This window comes from Suricata suricatta, chromosome X (genome assembly GCF_006229205.1).
Source record: "Suricata suricatta isolate VVHF042 chromosome X, meerkat_22Aug2017_6uvM2_HiC, whole genome shotgun sequence".
Classification (NCBI taxonomy): Eukaryota; Metazoa; Chordata; class Mammalia; order Carnivora; family Herpestidae; genus Suricata; species Suricata suricatta.
Genome location: NC_043717.1, coordinates 47,806,332 through 47,829,345, shown reverse-complemented (window position 1 = coordinate 47,829,345; position 23,014 = coordinate 47,806,332). Strand labels below are relative to the sequence as shown.

Here is a 23,014-nt window from a genome sequence, read left to right as displayed (position 1 = left end):
ACACTGGTCAGAGTGGCTAAAATGAATAAATCAGGAGAGTATAGATGCTGGCGAGGATGTGGAAAAACAGGCATCCTCCTTCAGTGTTGGTGGGGATGTAAACTGGTACAGCCACTCTAGAAAAATGTGGGGGGTTCTCAAAAAACTAAAAATAGAACTCCCTTATGACCCAGCAATAGCACACTTAAAGATATACTCAAGGGATATGGAAGTGCTGTTGCATAGGGGCACATGTAGCCCAATGTTCATAGCAGCACTTTAAACAATAGCCAAATCTTGGAAAGAGCCTAAATGTCTATCAACTGATGAATGGATCAAGAAGATGTGGTTTATCTATTCAAGAGAATTCTATATGGCAATGAGAAAGAATGAAATCTGGCCATTCGTAGCTATGTGGATGGAACTCGAGGGTGTCATGCTAAGTGAAATAAGTCAGGCAGAGAAGGACAGATACCATAAGTTTTCACTCATAAGTGGAACAGGAGAAACTTAACAGAGGACCATGGTGGAGGGCTAGGGGGAAAAAGAGTTGGGGAGAGGAAGGGAGGCAAACCTTGAGAGACTCTTGAATACTGAGAACACACTGAGCGCTGATGGGGGAGTACGAGAGGGGATGGGGGGTGATGAGCATGTATGAGGGCACTTGTTGGGATGAGCACTGGATGTTACATGGAAACCAACTTCACAATAATATATGAAAGAAAAGAAGATGTTTTATCTTTAATAATACATTTTAGTTCTATAAATTTTATTCTCAGCACTGCGATATCTGTATCCTACATTTTAAAGATAAAGTTTATTTATTTTTTAGAGAGAGCACACAAGTGAGGGAGGGGCAGAGAAAGATATAGGAGGTATAGAATCCCAAGCAGGCTCCACACTGCCAGAGCATAGACTTTGAAATTTTGGGAATTTTTTTAATCGGTAAGAGTCCTTCTCTCTGGTACCTTAAAGCAATATTACTTTGTTGCCTATAAGTTCAAGCCTCTCTAAAACCTTGGTGGGACACTACAGTCAACCAAGATGTAGAATAGGGATTAGATAAGTTGACCCACCTTCATTATATATAATACCCTTTTACATGGTAAGTGGAGAACAGAATATATATTATATATACATATATATACACATATATACATGTATACATATGTGTATACACAATTTGTATGTCTGTGTGTGTGTGTGTATATATATATATATATATATATATATATATATATATATATATTTATATTTATATATACCTTAATTGCCTTGCTTAAGTTTTCTTCTTTTTCATTTGTCAGAGACATTTGTAATTGCTTGTTGAAGCAGTTGTATGAGAGCTATTTTAAAATCCTTTCCAGGGAATTTGAACATCTGATTCCTTTCAGTTTCTGTGTTTGTTGGTTATCTTCTCATTCATGTTGTGATTTTTCTTGTTCTTAATATGATGGAAATATGAAGCATATTTAAACAATCTATTTTAGAAGATATTCATCTTGTTTATATCTAGCACACAAGTCATGGCATAACTTTGTGTTCCAGTGACAATGAAATTTTCAGAGACCTTGCTGTGGTATTTTGTTTTGCTTGGTTTCTCTGGTGTCACTAGTGTTTCTTTTGATCCCTGACAGAGCCACTTATTGTTTCTGGATAGTGAAATGGATTGTATAGCTTGCAGCAAAAATGCTTCCTGGGCCTGGCAGCTTGCTATGTTGAGATTACCCCTGCAGATCCTTCCCAATCTCCAATTTGGAAAGGGGAGTCTCTGGCCAAAAGACATGAATACCAGCTTCCCTGGCTACTTGATGTCAGCAGGGCTCTTCCTCAATCCCCCTTTGTGCCTGCAGGCCTGTGTGGGGTTTTCATTAAGATTCCTCATTGACCTTGGGCTGTGTTCTGCTTAGTTGGATGTTGGAAAGATAGCCAGTTTTTTTTTTTTTTTTGTCTTTCTACTACTTTCCAGATTGCTTTTGCCTTTATATTTTTATCATTCTTCCTTTTGCTTCTTTCATTATTTACAGTGTTTATTTATCATTAAAGACAGATGAGTTTGTGGCATCTCACTTGAACTGTAAGCCTAATTTATATTTTTAAAACATCACTTTTTGCATGGAGAATCAAATATAAAGGACTAGAGTAAATGTGAGGAAATTAATAAGGAGGTTACCACTCTAGTCCAGGTAAAAGATGGTTGTTTTTTTAGACTGGGGTAGTAGCAGTAAAGATAGAAACAAGTGAATCAGTTATAGCAATTTAGGACACAAACAGGGAAGGCTCACCAATGTGTTGACTTTAGGGATTTCTGGCTTGAACAACCGATGGAATGGAAGTGTCATTAATTGTCAAAAACATCTTCTACCTCCCCACTGAGAGCAAAACCAGCACAAAAATGCATCTGTTTTTGAAATACATGACCTTGAGCTTACTTTCCCCAATCTGCAGGAGGGTTACACACTCAGAAGAAATGTACCCTCATTCAACCTATTTTTCTTTGTCTCGGAATCATGACCATGACAAAGCTAACAACATCCCAGTTGTGTGCAAATCATAGCTATTAATTGACTGGAGTCCTCCATGTGTACTGGGTTTTCAATAGCCTCCACAATAACAAAAGGCCAAAATTTTTTGCTTTTAAGCGCATTGATTATGAAATAGCTTAAATACTCTAACATTTGTTTTGATAACTAGCAATTTAAACCTTGCATCATCTTCCCCAGTTATGCTTCTGAGATTTCCAGTAAAGATCACCATAAAGCCACTGACCACAGTAAACCAAGACGAATAATAGACTCTGGACTGTTTTCTCTCCTCCAACCTTCAACATTATATGGCAAATGAATACTAGCCCTGTTCGTTTCTACATTTGATGTGCATATGATACCTAATTAGGCAGCCAGATTGTTTAGGAAGACAGGTAAATTGCAAATTGCAATTAATATTAGTACAAAGGATGGAGATTGGTGGGAGTTTCCATGACATACCAGGATAAAACAAGTATTTGGAGTCAAATAGATTGACACAAATCCTTGCTAAACTTCTAGTTGAATGCCTGTGGGTAAAATTACTCTATCTGATCCTTTGGTTAGTCAAATATAAAACAAAGTATCAGGCTAATAGAGCTAAGGCGATTTAAATGTAATCAAGTATTAGATACTTTGTAAAGTGTAAAGCACTAAACATTTCAGTTATTATTTTCATTCTGTTTCTAATGTCTTCTTTTCTTCATTTGCCATGTACAATGGTATTGTAGATATATAGTGAGGGTGGATCATCTTATCTCATCTTCACTTTATATCTTGTTCATCTATGGTCTCCTACCAAGGTTTCAGAGAGGCTTGAGCTTACAGGCAACAAGGGAATATTGCTTTAAGGTACCAGAGAGAATGACTCTGTCTTATTGAAAAGAAAAGAAAAAATGTCTCAAAATTGCAAGTAGACGTCTCATGCACCCAATTGCCAAAGAGCCCACAAGATTGGTGCCTACCTCACCTTGCTCAGTGGACAAGTTTAAGCCCTGTCTCAGCCTTCTGTTTCTCTCTGGAAAATTTTCTCAGAATTCAAAAATGTTTTGGCACCTATGGGTTAAAAGATGGTACCCAACACTCTGACATAGGTTTGTTTTTTTTTTTTTTTTTTTTTTTTTTTTAGTTTCCAAAATACAAACACATAGGCTCCACAAAAAGGGTAGGTAGACCCATATTATACCCCCCTTACAGTGAGTGCTCTTCGTTTCATGGTCACAAATTCCCAGAATTCACAGAAATCTTTAAAATAGCCATGTTAATTCAGTCTTATAGTGTTCTACCAAGTACTTTAATGTACAATATTTTTTGCCTACAGTACAGAGTGTGCAACTGTGCCAGAAACCTTGAAGACTGACTTCCTGAGGAGCTTCTGGCTCTAGAGGTTGTAGGTACTCATAGCAACAACATTGCATATACTCTCTTTTCCAAAATAGTTCATTTCCAAGGAGAATCAAAGGAAAATTTGGATCTTCAAATCCCACCTCACCCATTCTTCATCATGCCTGTGTTCTTAGCCCTTAGTTTAGATGCAGATTATCTTCACAGCTCACTTATGTAAGTTCTGAAAAAGCAATAAAAACCTAATCAATGAATTTTACCCTTGGTATCTACTTTGTAAGAAGAATTCGTTGTTAGTAATCTCCAGATCTTCCAAGTGTCAGGTGTTAATATAATCCAGCTGTTGAAATTTGTGATATAGGATACTATGGGATTCCCTTGCCCCAGCTGCTCAAGTGGAGAAAAATAAAGAAAAAGAGAAAGTTCATAATTTGTATGTAAATAAATAAGTGAAGGATTTCCAAGAAGAGTTTACATTCCTACTCTGCCTCTCTACCACTCACCCCCCTTTGACAGTGGGGTCAGTTACTAGAGCAGGACATGCTGGTACTACATTCAAGATGTGAAGTTTCAGGACCCAACTGTTACTGCTTGAGGGACAGAAGCTTGAAGCTGTCATCCAGGATGGACCTCCTGTTGCGTCGTAGCTTTCTCTGCCGTTGCTGGTACCAGATCACACCACCAAGAGCTAGAGCAGTGAGCAGGAGAATGATACTCATGGCAATTAAAAGAGAACCCAATATCTCAATATTCTTCACAGGGATATGCATGCCCAGCACTTTCACATTGCCTTCTCCAATGTCTCTGAGGATTGCTTCTGAAATAGAACAGAAAAATGGCACCCTGAGCTGGAGAGTACTCTAATGGGGCACCATTTGCAGTCAGCTCCTGGGAAAGAGGAAATAAGTCCATCAACACAGGGCAGAGAAAATTCTCCTATCCCTAAAAAGACCAACTTATGAAGATAGATTTATAGGCTACAAAGAATTTGTGTAACTAGAAGTCACAGCTGAGAAAGCCCTGAGTAATCACTGTGTTCTTTACCCCCCTGGAAATAACTAAAACTGAGTATAATGGGACTTGATATATTTCTTCAAATATATAAATGGTTGTGATGTAAAACTAACAATAAAAATATTTAGATTTGGTTTACATGTCTCTAAAGGATAGAACTGAGAGCAACGAGTGGAGTCTTCAAGGAGGCAGTTTGACTCAATCATCTAGCTTATAAATTCTCAGTTCGACTATTTGTACCATGACAACAGCCTACCACTGTGCTGTCTGGTCTCTCAGCTCTTTGGGTCTTGATAACACTGATGTCAGGTGAAATAATATGATTGTTTTAATTACTGATATACAAATTTTTGGTGATCTCCAATTAACCTACAGAGTAAAGCTATGAATCAAGCCAGGCATTTTGACTCTCACAATCAGGCTCTCACCTACCTTTTTTAGTTTTATCTTCTACTATTTAGCCACAACAACTCATTCTTTGTTTCTAAGAATAGGTGACCCTCTTTCAGACCACCCTTTCTCTGTCTTCATCTTTCTATCCCCATCTTAAATATTACATTCAATGTCAGTTAACGGTCCTTTCTTCTGTGTTCCCAAAGTATCTGTACTGCTTGTATTCCCATGATTTACTTGCCTGGGCCAAGTGAACTAATCTCCCTCACTTCTGGACTTCAGTCTCCTCTTTTATAAGATGATGATAAAAAACTATACTTAGCTCAGAAGTTTATTGTGAGATTTGAGTGAGTTAATATTTATAAATTATTTAGCATACCACTTGGAAGATAGCAAATAAACAATAACTAGTAGCTATTGTTTTTGCCCCTTTTTACAATATCTACCAGCAATGCAATTATTGTTTTCATATCTCATTCCATTTATAGATGCAAACCTCCTGGGTAGTAATATCATACTTGTTTTATTTTCCCTGGAACTCAGTACATGTTTGATAAATATATAAATGGATGAATGAACATTCTTAAAGAAATAATAAAAGATGAAATATGAGTTCAAATGGAAGCTGGAAAACATCCTAGTTCTGAGTTTATATTCTGCCACTTACCTTCTTGTGACCTTTGACAAATTACTTTCCATATGTCAGTTTCTCATGTAGAAAATTATTGGGTTTATTAGACCAAGAGTTTTGAGGGCTTTTCCCCCCTAATTGTGGAGTTTTTAATAAGAGCTTATGAGTATGTATGTGTGTATGTACACAGAAATATGTATTATGTATATACAAATATACACACAAATATGTATACACACACTAATATATCTATGTGTATGTATACAAATACATAAATAATGTATATTGCACTCCTCTCTCCCAGACTCACTTTTACTATCCCCAATCCCTCCAAAACACACCTTAGTCTGCTAGTTGACAGTTTATAAGATACTTAGGGAGAGCATTAGGAGTTTTCCAAACAGCTGGAAAAAATCCCCATATTAAACTGATGATCTTTAGCATCCCTTCTACCCCTCAAACTCTCTGAACCTTTCTCATTCCAGATACAAATGGGATGGGGGAGAGTGAGGTAAGTAAGTTCCACTATTTGGATCTAATTGAGGTAAGACAAGAATTTCTAATATCGTGAAAACCAGAATTGGGTGGTTCCAAAGAATCAACTATTTGTTATTCCATAGAAGCAAGAATTTAAAAAGCTGATGTAAGCTGTATGGTTGCTATATGAGTTTCATACTTCCTCTGAGTATTTTATGTCTGTGTTACAGCACCTTCAAGTCCAACCCAGAGAAACCTTGAATCCTCTTCCCCTTCACACATTAGGTGAGAAACTAAGATAGCAACTTTCAACTGGGGATGAGGCTGGTTTTTTCCCAACTTAGGATATTGGGAGTGGGGGCAGAGAGAATAAATCTGTTGAGAAAAGCTGAACCTTGGATTCCTGGCTTTTGAAGTATTACAGAAATCTCAGGGTCCTTCGTGCTAGTATTGTAGTCCACCTTTTGGTAGTGAATCTCACCTTCTAGAGGCACTACATCTCCCCCAGTTGTGCATTATTCTCCCTACCTTTTCCAATCTTTTTGGCGATGGTGGTGATAGTGCTTACGTGTTCTGGAGGAAAAAAAAAGAAGTTAGTTGGTTCTGTCATTCTTCTTACCAATCCACTGGTTTGCTATGGGCATTGACATTGGATAGAGGAATTTCTCTTTCATATTCAAAGCAAAATGAAGGTTCCTGAAATTAATTACCTTATGGTCAAAGTTATTATTGGTATATGGATTTGATTTTGAGTAGTGACAAAGTATAAGCAAAAACAGTCTTAAGAATCCAAAAGGTAAGTCATCCTTCTGCCATTATTTCCTATCCACATTCTTGTGTTCTCTGTCACCCCTTCCCACCCTCCCTTCAGTAAATCTCTCCTCCTTGTCAAAACTACATCCCTACAAATGCAAACCCTTTTCAGAACGTTTCTTCTTCTTTTTGCTTTAATGAGACAGTTCTTCTCTGAGGACTATGTTTCCTTTATATCCTCTCAATACTGCTTTCATAAAATTATTCCTCCCTTTTTTGGGGTAAATATCTATCTCTTTTGATGATTATATTATTTGGCTAGAAAACCCACAATCACTTTTTGTCATGGTTACATAGTGGTTCCTTTCATTCATGGAAGTCTCTGGTACCTGTCTCAGTCTTCCCATTCCTCAATTACCCCCATAGTTGTTGACCCATTCACCATTCAAACTTCACAGTTTCTGGACCTTTTACTTCCAACAACTTTTAGATCTACTCTTATTCTATTAATTCCCATGGTCACATTGGACTTGTTATTCAGAACTACTCCATCTCAGAAATATAAAATCTAATAACAGCCCCCTTCTTACTTCCAAGGTTTAATGATACTTATTCCATTTAACTTGTTATCCTCACCTCATACAGATTTCTAGATCCTGGATCCTTCCATTTTTCCCCAAACTGCCAGCTTTATCCTGTCTTTTTCCCCCCATTCCTGATCTGGCTAGACTCTATGGTCTATCACTTCAACTACTAACTTACCAGGAGTATTATAATCAACTACTTAAACCACAGCAACTATGCTTTCTCTGTATTTTGTCTGGTATGCTGAATGTTGGCAGAGAAAAATCATGTAATTTTAAAGATAAGTATTCTTTGTGTCCAACTTTAATAAAACCCTCAATTCTGCCTGCCTATAGTTAAATTATTTTCTATCACTCAGAGTAAGCTTTGCTTTTCTATCTCCCAAAGTGGTTATGTCAAACATTAGCCCACTCTCTTCAAGTGCCTTATCCCACTTTCTATCCTTTACTCTCAGAAGATAAACATGGTTTCTCTCTCACAAATGAACGAATGAAGCAGAGCCCATGAAACAAATATTCTAACTTTCTGTCAAGCTTCTCACCCAAACTTATATATTTATCATTTACTTTACTGTCTTTTTTCTTCTTTTAGTAAAAAAAAAATCTACTCCAGTCTAATTTTTCATTTTATTTCTGGTTTTCATCCTCTGTTTTCGCATCAGGAACCTTGTTTCAACAATTAGTCCTTTCTTCTCTGTCTACAATGATTCTCTCTAGTTGGCCAGGTAGCATATATGTGGTAGGAGCAATCCTGAGTTAAACCATCATGAGGTATAAACAAACAGAAAAGTGAATAGGTAGGCCCTGTGGGCTGGCTCATTGTCAAAGACAGATATGAGATATACTTATTCATGGAAGTTCTCTGATGCTATAAATTGAGATAATCCATTGTCAGTTAAACGGTCCAGATATTGGATGACCCATTATTATACACAGACAAAACCTGTTGTCTTGAACCTATAGGATCTTGATGACACATAAATTCATCACTTGACTTTGGTATTAAAGGCTGACAAAACACAACAAAGAATTTTGCGCACCTGAGTAGTAAGGAATAGTACTATATTAGGAAGTTCAAGGCATATTTTAGCAGTATAGGTTACTAGAGAACAAAGCTTTTGGTGATTAACAAATTTGGTGATTTGGGTGATTAACAAAGTTGATTGGTAAAGAAACTAACCCAGAAATTTACTCTCCATATAAAAAAAATAAAGCAAAACTTTTTGCACCCTTGGTAGCAACTCTTTCTGAGATAAGCCTCAACTGAAGATCAATATCTCCATCCAGCTTTAGACATAGTTGTTTCAAGAGAGAAATAATTTTTTTCACAAGCTCCACAAAACAAATCAATTAAGGGGTGACTATTAGAGCTATATTTCTTTTTTTTTAAAGAATTCATTAGCAATATTTCTTGAAATAGCCAGTACTTCTAATAAATCCTAAAATTATAAATTTATATTTAAATGAAACATATTTCAAAGGAAGCAAATCTATGCTAAGCAACAATGGATACAGCCTAATTAATTTCAGGCTGTGTTTACCCATGTGAAATCAACAGATGTCAAAGTAATTAGGAGAGGGAAGGAGCAAGGGAGCAATAGAGAATGAGAAATATTAGTTGGGAGAACACCTGGGTGTAGCATGATCTGTCTAATGTCCTGGTTCTTCTGGGATCATAAAGATAGGGGTAAAGGATTTCTCGGGATTATCTGGTTCCTGTCGGCTACATTATTTTGTTCCTGTTGAAGTGTTCAAACATTTCAAATCTTGGGAAGTTAGACCTTACCTCCTTGGGACAAGACAGTAAAAAGGGTCTCCATGCCAGCATGGACATGGTCAGAAACATGGCAGTGCATCAGCCATGTCCCGGGGTTGCTGGCTACCATCTCCACAATCTCAAAGGTCCCTGGGAACAGATCTGCCACATCTGCACGGTAGCTCTCTCCGTTCTGCAAAAGAGAGTGGGGTGGAGGAGAAAAAATGAAAGGTAAAGAGCTCATCTCAGAGCTTATTATAGGAACTAAAAATCTCAGATGTCCAAATCAGGGACATGGGGCTCCAAGACTCATAGATCAGAGAGCAGCTTAAAGAGTCCACTTTATCCATCTTCCCAATAAACCTGCCCAAACAAACTGAACCAACAAAGGAGACCCTATCTTCCTACTTGTCCTTAAAGTAAGACATCCCAGCTTCCTTTGGGAACTAAAACTAGTATATCTATACTTTTCAACAGGCTGACATCTAGGGAATTTGGCTTAAGACTTGACTCCTAGGAAGGAATCACATATTTCCTTTAGAAATTTAACTCAATTTAGTTTTCTCCACCATTCTATCATCTTTATCACACTTCTATATCTTTAAATCTGTAACAATGCCTTCAACTCTGCCCCCTTTCCCTAAGACTAAATCTTCTTTTTCAAAACCTACATGTCATTCCATGTAGCTTCTGAATTGAAGTTCTTATAATGAATTAGGAAATTTTGTAGATTCTGAGACATCACTATGAAATTTCTTGCTCTTAAGGTAACTGTTTACTGTCACTCCAGTCCTTGACTAATATTCGATTACATTGGTTTCTTCAATCTACTTACACCACAATAAGCTCCTCATATCTTCTTCCTTTTTTTTTCTTTTTAGGTACTCTTTTCTTCTATACTAGAGGGGAAAGCTAAGGACTAGTGTGAAGTGACTGACCCTGGAGTGCGCAGCCAAACTAGATTTCCCAGCTCCATTTTCCATGTACAAGACTTTTCCTCTTTTAACTATTATTTTGTTCATTAAGAAGCTATCCCCTTCTAGAACACCAGGTTGGTTCAGTCGGTTAAGGGTTTGACTTTGGCTCAGGTCATGATCTTACAGTCCATGGGTTCAAGCCCCACATTGGGCCCTGTGCTGATAGCTCAGAGCCTGGAGCCTGCTTCAGATTCTCTGTCTGTCTGTCTGTCTCTCTCTCTCTCTTGCTCTCTCTGACCCTCCCCACTCACTGTCTGTCTCTGTCTCTCAAAATAAAATAAAGATTAAAAAAAAAAGAAGTTAGCCCCTTCTTCCTTAATGACTGTCAATGCATTCCTCTAATAATTCCTGTAATACTCAGCCCTTTTTCAGCTCACCCGATATAGAAAACTCTCTGCATGGAAGTGGATGGTGTGTAGGTCAATATCTTGGCCCATGGCCAGCATGTACCATGCCACTCGTTCTCCTTGGTACATGGTAAGACCTCTGAGGTTGCTGTAGAGCATTCCATTAATGGCTGTAAAAAAAAACAAAAGTCTCATATCTTTTGTTTTGATTTTCAATTGCCATTGCCTTAGGGCTAGTCCCTATCATGTTTTATGATAACAATATATTCTTAATTTCTCTAATCTCTATGCCATTTGCCTCCCATCAATCTATCTTACACATTAGTGTTATAAGAATGGTCTTTCTAAATATCTAATCTGACTGTCTTTCTACTGCTTAAAATACTATAATCAATCCCTACTGCTTAAAATATCAAGCTCCTTAGTTCAGCCAGCAAGGTCCTTCAAAATATAAGGCTAAAGCACCTTCATACTCATTTCCTATTATCTAACACATTTATTTCAATGAGAGTGTTTCATTCACTATCCCCCATATGGCCCCATATGCATGTTCTTTGTGTCCTTGCTCATGTTTGTGATCTTTCCCCCTAGAAATCCTGCCTTCTTTTACTCAGGTTTTCAAAACCGAATCATAACTTCACCTTATCCAAGAACACTTCTTCGATCTAGCTCCTCTTAGTAACTCTTTTTCCTTTCATTTACTTCTACTTCTGAACTCCTCCAGTACTATCTGTACCACTATTTGGAACTCACCAAAAACTCCTTTCTACACTTACCTATCTTTTCGTTGTCAGAAGCTCATATCCCCATCTGGACTATAAGTTCCTAGTAAGCAGGATATGAAAGTATATACTACACTAATATAGTTTCCTTATATTCTTCAGAGCACCCAGCAGACATCTGAGCCTACAATACATGCTAAATAAAAAGTACTTACAGTGTTCTTGGAATTAATAATTATATTCATGCATGAGCCTCATTATCTGTTTCTTTGAAGGCCATATCCTAATGCTCTAAAAATAACAAACCACTCACAGCCATGTTAATTCACATTGTCAGAACTATGCCCAGAGCTCATTCCTGTGCCCCATATATTCTTATGGAGGGAAAGTAATTTTTATTCTACATTTCAAGAGGGAAATAATGAAAGGAATATTTATAGCCTGTCTCTGTATTTACCCTAACCAAATTGTGATTTTAAAAAAGGAACTAAAAATGCTCAACTCTGCCTCCTTGTGAATCTTCTCTCTCTTGAATTGGTCTTACCACAGAAAAGAATGGAAATTTATTTAATTTTACATTGTAATGAAGATTCTACCACTGTAAAGGAGAGGGCCATTGTTGTTTATCTCTATCTATGTCAGGGTAGACAATCTATTCACTGCAGGAGGAGTATTAGCAAGTCTATTTAGTTTCAGAAATAAATTCAGTGTTCCAATGAGCTCCTTCTTAGGAAATAATTCTCAATGGAACTAATTATTTCCAATTAGTTTCTTCTTAGTAAGCTCACATTTGATCATAAGCATCTCTCTCTCATTTTATTTTTTTTCAAATTGGTTTGGAAATCTGGAAGGGAAAGGAAGGATGTATTATGTATTTTACATCAGACCCTACCATTATCTTTCTATCTTCAGCACCAGCATTTAGAAAGTGTTCAACAAATTCCTGATAGATAAGTAAATGGATTGGTGCCTGAAGAATTTGGATGAATTAACATATAAACAAACATATAGAAATGTTCATTAACCAAACAAATGGACACTAGCAAGGTCTAAATGTGCCTTAATTCCCTTTTTCTCCCGGGCAACTAACTTCTCTGATTTGACAGAAGCTAAAATGTTCACATTGTTCAGTTTGTGAATCTTCTATTTCAATGTGAATCACTTATATCTCTAGCAAGGGTAAATAGCTAGAATCGATGTGGCAATGAGATACTAAACTTGAGTTCCATTGGAATCACTATCAAAGCTGCACCTTATCTTCAGGTCAAAGAAATATTATACTAGAAAGGATGGTGAGAAATCACTTCATATATTTCAATGCATTTAAGCTATCACTCTTATTTTAGATTTTCTCTTGTTTGTGAAATGCTACAAGAATCTCTGAAACAAAGGAAGGCTTGGATCCACAATTTCCTTCCAAAATCCATTCAAACATCAAAAAAAAAAACCCTTCATTGTATGTAATATAAATCCAGCATTATATTCTCTGAGGTTCTTTTCTAATTGTAAATTGAAACTTTGTTGTGAAATTAGACTAAGACAAGCTGTTCTTTATTTGTCTATATTGGAATTTATTGAGAAAGTTTATTTCTTTACCCCTGCAGATCCAGAGGGGGAAAGAAATAAAATGATATTGAAAGACTAAATACAAGATTTTGAAACAGAAGGGCCCAAAGCAGCCAACCTACTAGATACATTGAGGGTCACAAATGTCCATCTTTCTTTTCTAGTGTGTTAAAAATATGCTGGTGTCACTACAACTTTACAGAGTCAGCTTCTTGCTTTATGGGTACCTGATCTAATGCTGACTACTTATCTATTTTGTATATATAAATGCGCCATAGTAGGAGACAGTTCTTCTAATTTACCTACATACACCTTCCTACTTTCCCATACTTTCGATTATGCTCCCTTTGTTAGTGATGGGCCTATCATATACCCCATGCAACCAATGGGGAGTTCTTTTGAAGAAAGTTAGGTTATTTTCTACAGACCATGCATTTTATTGCTCTCCAAAAATGTCTCATTCTGTAGGTTAACATGGCCTGGCTCCTGGGCCCCATGGGTTGCTATATTCTCCTCCAGATACCAAGACTGGTTCTCATCAAAGATCAAGAATAATAAGGCAAATTCTCGGTCCATGTCAGTCCGTCCTCCATAGGGCTCCAGGATGCCCTTTCGGCAGATGGTCAAGGGTCCAACCAGGCCACTATACATGTCCTGAGGATGGGGAAAAGAGGGAGACAGTAAATAAAATGTAGTTGCTCCTGGGTAGCAGTGTTGTACAGGGTGCCAGACTGACATTTACGCCTACTGTACTCAACACTTTATCATAATGTCTTACGTTTGTAAGCTCCTCCACTATGTTATCTGAATTCATCCTCAATATAATTTGAGAGACAGGTAAGATGTACATTGCAACCTATGTTTTGGCTAGGCTGGACTCTCCATTGATCTCCAAACTCACAAGGCACTTTCACAACCCAGTGCCTTTCCTTATATTGTTTCTTCTTCCTATAATGTTTTCCCCTCTGCCACATACCTTACCTTAAGGTATTCTTCTATTTAGATATCAAGGGGTAAAGTATGAAATATGTGTACCTTTCATTGTGGTGCATTCTCCAGCTTCACTTTCATCGTCTCCTCTTCAAACCAAAAGTAATCACTCTATCATAGACCCCTTATTGCACTTTCCATTATATGGGTTATTTTATTTTTTTTAAGTTTAGTTATTTATTTTGAAAGAGAGAAATATAGACCACAGGAGCAAGGGAGGGGCTGAGAGAGGGAGAGAGAGAATCCCAAGCAGGCTTCATACTGGCAGTGCAGAGGCCAATGTGAAGCTCAAACACACGAACTATGAGATTATGACCTAAAGAGCTGGATGGTTATTCAACTGAGCCACCCAAGTGCCCCTTTATTATATGCTTCTTAAGGGAATTGGTAGTATTTTATTTATTTATGTATATAAGATATATATTTACATATAAATACAAAATATGTTTATATAGATAAATATATAAATAAATTTATATATATAATTAAAGATGGGAAATGTATCTCACATTTTTATCATCCAAAGCACCAAATAAAATCCCTAAAATGCAGTCATCTTTCCTTAAATGTTTGCTGACAACCAGCTGTGAAAGATTGGACAGATAAACTCATTTTCTGTTATGAGGAGATGGTGAGATAATGACATATCTAAAGTCACTCCAAAGGCAATATTTAAACAAATTTGGGGATATAACTCTAATCGTTTGGCAACCAATCTTAGGCTTTATAAATGGGAACTTAGTGACCTTTAGGATCCAAGAAAAAGAAACAAAGAAGAAAACCCTTAAGACAAAGATGTGATGCTACTTATTCCCTTCATCCCTCCTTCTGTCTATTAAAATAAGTCCTACATTTGAGAAATTTTGTGCAAACTCTGGGCTGCAGTATTTCAGGTTTGGGCTCTGTCCATTTATGAGACTCACCTCCAGGAAACCAATAGTGTCTTTACCTTGATGGGATCCACTGCAGAATAATAGATCCAGGAAACACAAGCAGAATCATTGGGCCCTGGGCCAGATCTTTCTGGGATACTCCACTGGTAAGTGAGAACCTCACCTAGGAAGGGGAACAGTGATGTCCAGTTGGGTCAAGTCATTTTTTTCCCAACTCTCAGGTTTTCCAAGAAGCGGTGGTAGATGAGACTCAGAACTTTTAAGATCTGTTTCCATAATTTCCAATCCTATCTCCATTTTAGTTTTATAACATTGCTCTTCTCCCTCCTTAGACATGTCCAGCGTATCTTTTACTCCCCTGATCCTTACTTTTTAAATAGTTTATTGTCAAATAGGTTTCCATATAACACCCAGTGCTCTTCCCACAAGTGCCCTCCTCCATTACCACCACCTCCATTGCCCCTCTCCCTTCATCCCTCGGTTCGTTTTCAGTATTCAATAGTCTTTCATGTTTGGAATCATTCTCTCTCCCCAACTCCCTTTCCTCCTTCCCCTCCCCATGGTCCTTCATTAGGTTTCTCCTGATCTCCTGTTAGACCTATGAGTGAAAACATATGGTATCTGTCCTTTTCTGCCTGACTTATTTCGCTTAGCATGACACTCTTGAGGTCCATCCACTTTGCTACAAATGGCCAGATTTCATACTTTCTGATTACCATGTAATACTCCATTGTATATATGTATACCATAATCCTCTTGACCAATTCATCAGGTGATGGACATTTAGGCTCTTTCCATGATTCGGCATTTGTTCACAGTGTTGCTATGAACAATGGGGTACATGTGACCCTATGTGTCAGCACTTTTGCATCTCTTGGATAAATCCCTAGCAGTGCTATTGCTGGGTCATAGGGGAGTTCTATTGATAGGTTTTTTAGGAAACTCCACACTATTTTCAGGAGCGTCTGCACCAGTGTACATTCCAACCAACAGTGTAAGAGGGTGCTGTCTCTCCACACCCTCACCAGCATCGATAGTCTCTTGATTTGTTCATTTTAGCCACTATGGCTGGCGTGAGGTGGTATCTCAGCGTGGTTTTGATTTGTGTTTCCCTGATGATGAGTGACACTGAGCACCATTTCATGTGCCTGTAGGTCATCTGGATGTCCTCTTTGGAGAAGTGTCTGTTTACGTCTTCTGCCCATTTCTTACTGGATTATTCATTTTTGAGTGTGGAGTTTGGTGAGTTACTTGTATATTTTGGATACTAGCCCTTTATCTGATATGTCATTGGCAACTATCGTTTCCCATTCTGTTGGTCGCCTATTAGTTTTCTTGATTGTTTCCTTTGCAGTGCAGAAGCTTTTTATCTTGATGAAGTCCCAAGAGTTCATTTTTGTGTTCATTTCCCTTGCCTTTGGGGATGTGTCGAGTAGGAAATTGCTGTGGTTGAGGTCAAGGAGGCTGTTTCCTGATTTATCCTCAAGGGTTTTGATGGTTTCCTGTCTCACATTCAGGGCCTTCAGCCATTTTGAGTTTATTTTTGTGTATGGTGTAAGAAAGTGGTCTAGTTTCATTCTTCTGCAAGTTGCTGTCCAGTTCTCCCAGCACCACCTGCTGAAGAGGCAGTCTTTTCCATCGCATACTCTTTCCTACTTTGTCAAAAATTAATTGGGTGTACATTTGTGGTCCAGTTATGGGTTCTCTATTCTACTCCTTGGTCTATGTGTCTGTTTTGTGCCAATACCATAATGTCTTGATGATGACAGCTTTGTAGTAGAGGCTTAAGTCTGGGATTGTGATGCCTCCCGTTTTGGTTTTCTTCGTCAACTTACTTTGGTGATTAGGGGTCTTTTGTGGTTCCATATAAATTTTAAGATACCTTGATCTAACTTTGAGAAGAACAGTGGTGCTATTTTGATGGGGAATGCATTGAATGTGTAGATTGCTTTGGGTAATAATGACATTTTCACAATGTTTATTCTTCTGATCCATGAGCGTGGAGTATTTTTCCATTTCTTGGTGTCTTCATCACTTTTCCTCAAAAGTTTTTTATAATTTTATTCATAATGGTCTTTACATCCTTGGTTATGATTATTCCTGGGTATTTTACGGTTTTTCGTGCAATTGTGAATGGGATCTGCTTCTTGACTTCTCTTTCTGTTGCTTCATTATTGGTGTATGGGAATGCAACCAATTTTTGTACATTGATTTTGTATGCTGCAATTTTACTGAATACATTGATCAGTTCTATAAGGCTTCTGGTGGAGTCGATCAGGTTTAACATGTAGAGGATCATGCCATCTGCGAAAATTGAAAGTTTGACTTCTTCTTTGCCAATTATGAGGCCTTTTATTTCCTTTTGTTGTCTGATTGCTGATGCTATGACTTCCAGCACTATGTTAAACAACAGTGGTGAGAGTGGACACACCTGTCGTGTTCCCGATCTCTGGGGGAAAGCTCTGTTTTTCCCTATTGAGGATGATATTAGCTGTGGGCTTTTCATAAATGGCTTTCATAATGTTTAAGTAAGTTTCTTCTATTTTGACTTTCTCAAGGGTTTTTATTAAGAATGTGTGCTGTATTTTGTCAAAGGCTTTTTCTGCATCCATTAACAGGATCATATGGTTTTTATCCTTTCTTTTGTTAATGTGATGTTTCACATTGACGGATTTGTGAATATTCAACCAGCCCTGTTACCCAGGAATGAATCCCACTTGATCATGATGGATAATTTTTTATATGCTGTTGATTCGATTTGCTAGTATCTTGTTGAGCATTTTTGCATCTGTCATTAAGGATATTGGTCTGTACTTCTCTTTTTTGCTGGATCTCTGCCTGGTTTGGGTATCCAGGTGATGCTGGCTTCGTAGAAGGAGTTTGGAGGTTTTCCTTCTATTTCTATTTTTGGAATAGTTTGAGAAGATAGGTATTAGCTCTGCTTTAAATGTCTGGTAGAATTCCCCAAGGAAGCCATTTGGCCCTGGGCTCTTATTCATTGAGAAATTTTTGATAACGGATTCCATTTCTTCACTGGGTATTGGTCTATTCATGTTTTCTATATCTTCTCATTTGAATTTTGGTAGTGCATGTATGTTTAGGAATTTGTCTATTTCTTCTAAGTTGTACAGTTTGTTGGCATGCAGTTTTTCATACTAATGATTTCTTCTATGTCGAAGGGATTGGTTGTAATAGATTTTGTCTATTTGGGTGCTTTCTCTTTTCTTTATAAAGAACCTGGCTAGAGGTATCAATTTTGTTTATTTTTACAAAGAACCAACTCTTGGATTCATTGATCTGTTCAATTGTTGTTGTTTTTTTTTTTTTTGATTCTATATTGTTTATTTCTGCCCTGATCTTTATTATTTCTTTCTTCTGCTGGATTTGGGCTGCTCTTGCTGCCCCCTTCTTGTTCCATTAAGTGCTCCATTAGATTTTGAATCTGCACTTTTTCTAGTTTGTTAAAATTGGCCTGGATTGCAATATACTTTCCTATTAGGACTGCCTTTGCTGCGTCACAGAGAATTTGGATTGTTGTATTTTTGTTTTCATTTTTTCCATATATTTTTTAATATCTTCTCTCATTGCCTGATTAGCCCAATCATTCTTATTAGGGTGGTTTTTAACCTCCACATTTTTGGAAGTTTTCCAGACTTTTTCCTGGGATTGATTTCAAGTTTCATGGTATTGTGATCTGAAAGTGTGCATGGTATGATCTCTATTCATTTATGTTTACAGAGGGCTGCTTTATGCCTCAGTATGTGATCTGTCTTGGGGAATGTGTCATGTGCCCTCAAGAAGAAGGTGAATTTCCTACCTTTCAGGATGCAGAGTTCTAAATATACCTATCAATTCCATCTGTTCTGATGTTTCATTCAGGTCTATCGTTCCTTTAGTGATTTACTATCTGGTTAGTCTATCCTTTGCTGTCAGTGGAATATTAAAGTCCCCTGAAATTAGCACATTCTTGTCAATAAGATTTTTTCTGTCTGTGATTAATTGTTTTATGTATTTGGGCGCTCCTGAATTTGGTGCATAGATGTTTATAATTGATAGCTCTTCCTGATGGAGAGACTCTATAATTATTATATAATGTCCTTCTTCATTTTTTGTTACTGCCTTTATTTTACATCCAGTATGTCTGACATAAATATGGCTACTTGAGCTTTCTTTTGTCTTCCAGTCACATGATAGCTATTTCTCCATCCCTTCGCTTTCAACATGGAGTTGTCTTCAGGTCTAAAATGAGTCTCTTGTAGAGAGCAAATAGATGGACCTTTTTTTTTTTTTTTTTTGGTTCCCTTCTGCTACTCTGTGTCATTTGGTTGGAGCATTCAGTCCATTTACATTCAGTGTTATTATTGAAACATGTGGGTTTAGATTCATTGTGTTCTCTGTAGAATTCATGTTTATAGTGGTGTCTCTGGCACCTTGTATTCTTTGCAACATTTCCCTCATAGAGTCTCTCTTAGGATTTCTTGTAGGGCTGGTTTGATGGTCATGAATTCTATTAATTTTTGTTTATTTGGGAACACTTTTATCTCTCCTTCTATTTTGAATGACAGGCTTGCTGGATAAAGGATTCTTGGATGCCTATTTCTTCTGTTCATCACATTGAAGATTTCCTGCCTTTCCTTCCTGCCTGCCAAGTTTCATTAGACAGGTCTGTAACCACTCTGATAGGTTTCCCTTTGTATGTTAGGGGCTTTTTCTCCCTAACTGCTTTCAGAATTCTCTCTTTATTTTTATATTTTGCCAGTTTCAGTATGATATGTCGTGCAGGAGGTCAATTTAAATTACATCTTAAGGGGGTTCTTTATGCCTCTTAAATTTGGATGTCTTTCTTTCCCCAGATTCACTAAATTCTCAGTTATAATTTGGTCTAGTACCCCTTCATGACCTCTCTCTCTCTTTCTTCCTCTTCAGGAATTCCTATGATATGGATGTTGTTCCATTTGATTGTGTCATTCAGGTCTCAAATTCTTTACTGCTCCTGGATCAATTTCTCTTTTTTTCAGCTTCCTCTTTTGCTATAACTGTGTTTTCTAATTCACCTATCCTTCTCTCTGCTTCTTCAATCCGTGAGGTGGCTGCCTCCATTTATTAATCACCTCATTTATAGCCTTTTTTACCTCGTCGCATCTATTTTGAAAGTCCCTAGTCATTGTATCAGTGGCTTTTCTGATGCTTTTTTAAACCCCAGGGATTAATTTTATGACAATTGTTCTAAAGTCTTGTTCAATTATATTGTTTAGATCTGCCTTGAGCAGTTCTGTGGCTGTGACTTCTTCTTGGAATTTCTTTAGGGGAGAGTTTTTTCATCTTGTCATTTTAGCTAGTTTTCAGTCTCTTTTCAGTTTGGAGCTCGTTGTGCACTCTGCACCTGTTAGTATTACTCTGTTAAAGGAGGCTTATTGACTGTCCAGGGCATGTCCTTTAAGGAAATGTTCTTTTAATGGTGTCTCTCTGTTTCTCTTGTTGTGCCTTTGATTATTTTTCCCCTACTCAGTGAAAGTTGGGACTCTCTGTGTACTTTGGCTTATTTCTTGGTGTAGCCCTGAAAAGGAAAACAGACAGATAATCACACAAGGAACAGAAGCATGCAAACGCACAAATGAAACAAACAAATAAATTAAAAGGAGGAAAGGAAGAAAAGAAAAGGAATGGAGAGGAAAGAGAAGAAAAGGAGAGAAGAAAAAATAAAGTGGGGCAGAGACAACAAAGGGCAATGGACAGTCTAAAGTGTCTAATCAGTTAAGGGCAGAGATAATGATGAGATAAGGGAGAATATATCTGGATGGCAAGAGAAAAAAGAAGAGGAAAAAGAAAAAAGGAAATTAAAGAGTAAAACTTAAAAAAATTAAAAAAGAGTAAAAAAAAGTAGTAATAATAAAAAATAAGTATGAAAAAAGCAGCAGCTCCCACTAGCGGACAGGCATGGTTTTGTGTAGGTAGGTCTTGGGGGCAGATCTCTGAGGCTCTGCCTTGGTGGTTGCGGAGAGTAGAATTGCGGCACCCCAAGCTCTGCTGGAACTAAGTGCTGCAAGCCACTGTTAGGAGTCCAATCTCCCTGTGCAGGGGCTGAGCCAGGCTGTGTTTTCCAGGCCTGACTCACTTGAAAATCCTAGTCCATGCACTTTTATGCTACCACAGATGAGATGTACTCACTTTGGCAGCTGGCTTCTTAGCCAGGATCTTGTAGGGGAAAAAAGTAGTTTCTCTTGGAGCAGGCAGGGATTTGAGCTCCCACTGCCTGAGGCTAGGTGCACTGCAGGAAATGAAGTGCATGCTCCTGCAGCTGTAGCCGAAGTGCGTTTCCCTGCGTTTGTGCCTCTGCTGCTGCCAACTCCCTGCTGGGATCTCATAGGGGTGCGGTCTATTTTCTCCTGGTGGCACCCGGGATTCAGAATTCATGCAGCCAATGCCAGAGGTGAGATGCGCTGAGGAAACAAGGTGTGCTCTCCCACAGCTGCAACGGAAGTGTGTGCCTCTGCAGTGGCTGCCGCCACTGCCGACACTGCTGCCAACTCCCTGCAGCGATCACGCTGGGGGAGTGGTGCTGCTTTTTTCTTGTGCCACCAGCATTCAGGATTCGCCCTGCCCAGAAGTTATATATGGAGTGAGAGTTTTTCTCTCCATGCCGGGTTAAACGTTCTGCATCTCTTCTCTAGAGACAGTACTATGAGTGTGTTCAGTTTCTCTTTCTCTTCCATATGTCTCTCAGGGGCTCCACACACTTTTCCTCTGTTGGGCTGGGGCTCCCACCCCCCTGCCCCTCTCAGGCTGGCCCATTTTCCAATCTCCACAGTTCACAGTCACTCACTCAGGCATCTTGGAGGTTGTCTTCTTTCTGGAGTCTGTATTTTCTCCTTCCACTCTTGCAGATAAGAGTAATGTCCTTCTCAGTTCGATAGATGGGGAGGACGAAGTTTATAGAGCTCCTTTCTTCTCTGCCATCTTGGCTTCTCCCCCACTACCCTTGACTTTAAGAGCCCAGATCCAATCTTCTGGTAAAGCAACTGTGATATTTTTCTCTCTACTTATAATGACCTCCCTCCTTCCTTTTTTGGCACTGCTTTTTTGTTCTCCTTTTATTGCTTTTGCCTCATACATTCAGATATTTTTCCCAAGGCTCTGTCTCTAGTCCTCCTCCTCCTCCCCCTCATCCCCCTCCTCCTCTCCTCCTCTTCTTCAGTTTTTCATACTCTCTATGGACACTTTTAGTTAAGTTCCTGGTGTCAATTATGATCTATGTATTGATGACTCTTAAGTACTTAACCAGAACTTCCTCGCTAGCATTAAGCTGCAACCTGCAGTTTTAAATTAGATACTGAGTATCTTTTAAAGATTGTCCTGACAACACATCAAAAACTAAAATTGTTCTGAATTCACCTCCTTCCTTTGAAAAAATAACCTGTTACTTAATTTGTTCTCTGAGTATCTAGTAATGATACCAAAATCTTTCTACTTTCCCAGACTAAACACTTATGTCTTTGTCTTCTAACCTTTACACACTCCACATCCAACCAAATAGTAAGTTCTATTGATTGCACTGCTACAATATATTGTATTTCCATGCTTTGCTCCTTCCATTTCCCAATCATATTGCCCTAGTATAGACCTTTATTTTCTCAAACAGACTATAACTAAACTCCCTAACATGTTTCTCTGACTCCACGTTTTGCCATTTCCAACCCATTTCCCAACTGATGCCATATTACTTATATAACATTTCTATTGAGATATAATTTGGGTATCATCATACAATTCACCTGTTTAAAGGGTATAGTTCATTATTTTTAGTATATTCACAGAATTTTATAACATCACTGCATCAATTTTAGAAATATCACTACTCTAATATAAAATCTTCACTTGTTATCCATTCTTCTGTAATCACCCATTCACTCAAGACTTGGACAAGCACCAATCGACATCTCCATAGAGTTGTCCATTTTGAGTATTTTTTTTCATAATATTTTATTGGCAAATTGTTTTCCATACAACACCCAGTGCTCTTCCCCTTAAGTGCCCTCCACCATCACCACCACCTCTTTTCCCCC

General features: G+C 38.0%; 1 protein-coding gene across 8 annotated transcripts in view; it reads right to left on the bottom strand.

The window, feature by feature from the left end:
* Positions 1-4,432: 4,432 nt before the first annotated feature.
* HEPH (hephaestin) overlaps positions 4,433-23,014 on the bottom strand; it is a 129,578-nt gene continuing 110,996 nt past the window's right edge. For 3 of the 8 annotated variants that reach the window (XM_029930286.1, XM_029930291.1, XM_029930285.1), the window contains 6 exons: positions 15,008-15,114; positions 13,497-13,722; positions 10,811-10,950; positions 9,487-9,649; positions 6,892-6,936; positions 4,433-4,665 (listed from right to left, as the gene is read on the bottom strand). In XM_029930286.1, the coding sequence (XP_029786146.1) occupies positions 4,433-4,665; positions 6,892-6,936; positions 9,487-9,649; positions 10,811-10,950; positions 13,497-13,722; positions 15,008-15,114 (914 nt within the window). The remainder of the gene's footprint in view (positions 4,666-6,891; positions 6,937-9,486; positions 9,650-10,810; positions 10,951-13,496; positions 13,723-15,007; positions 15,115-23,014) is intronic. The other 5 variants (XM_029930284.1, XM_029930287.1, XM_029930289.1 and 2 more) reach the window with 3 other exon arrangements.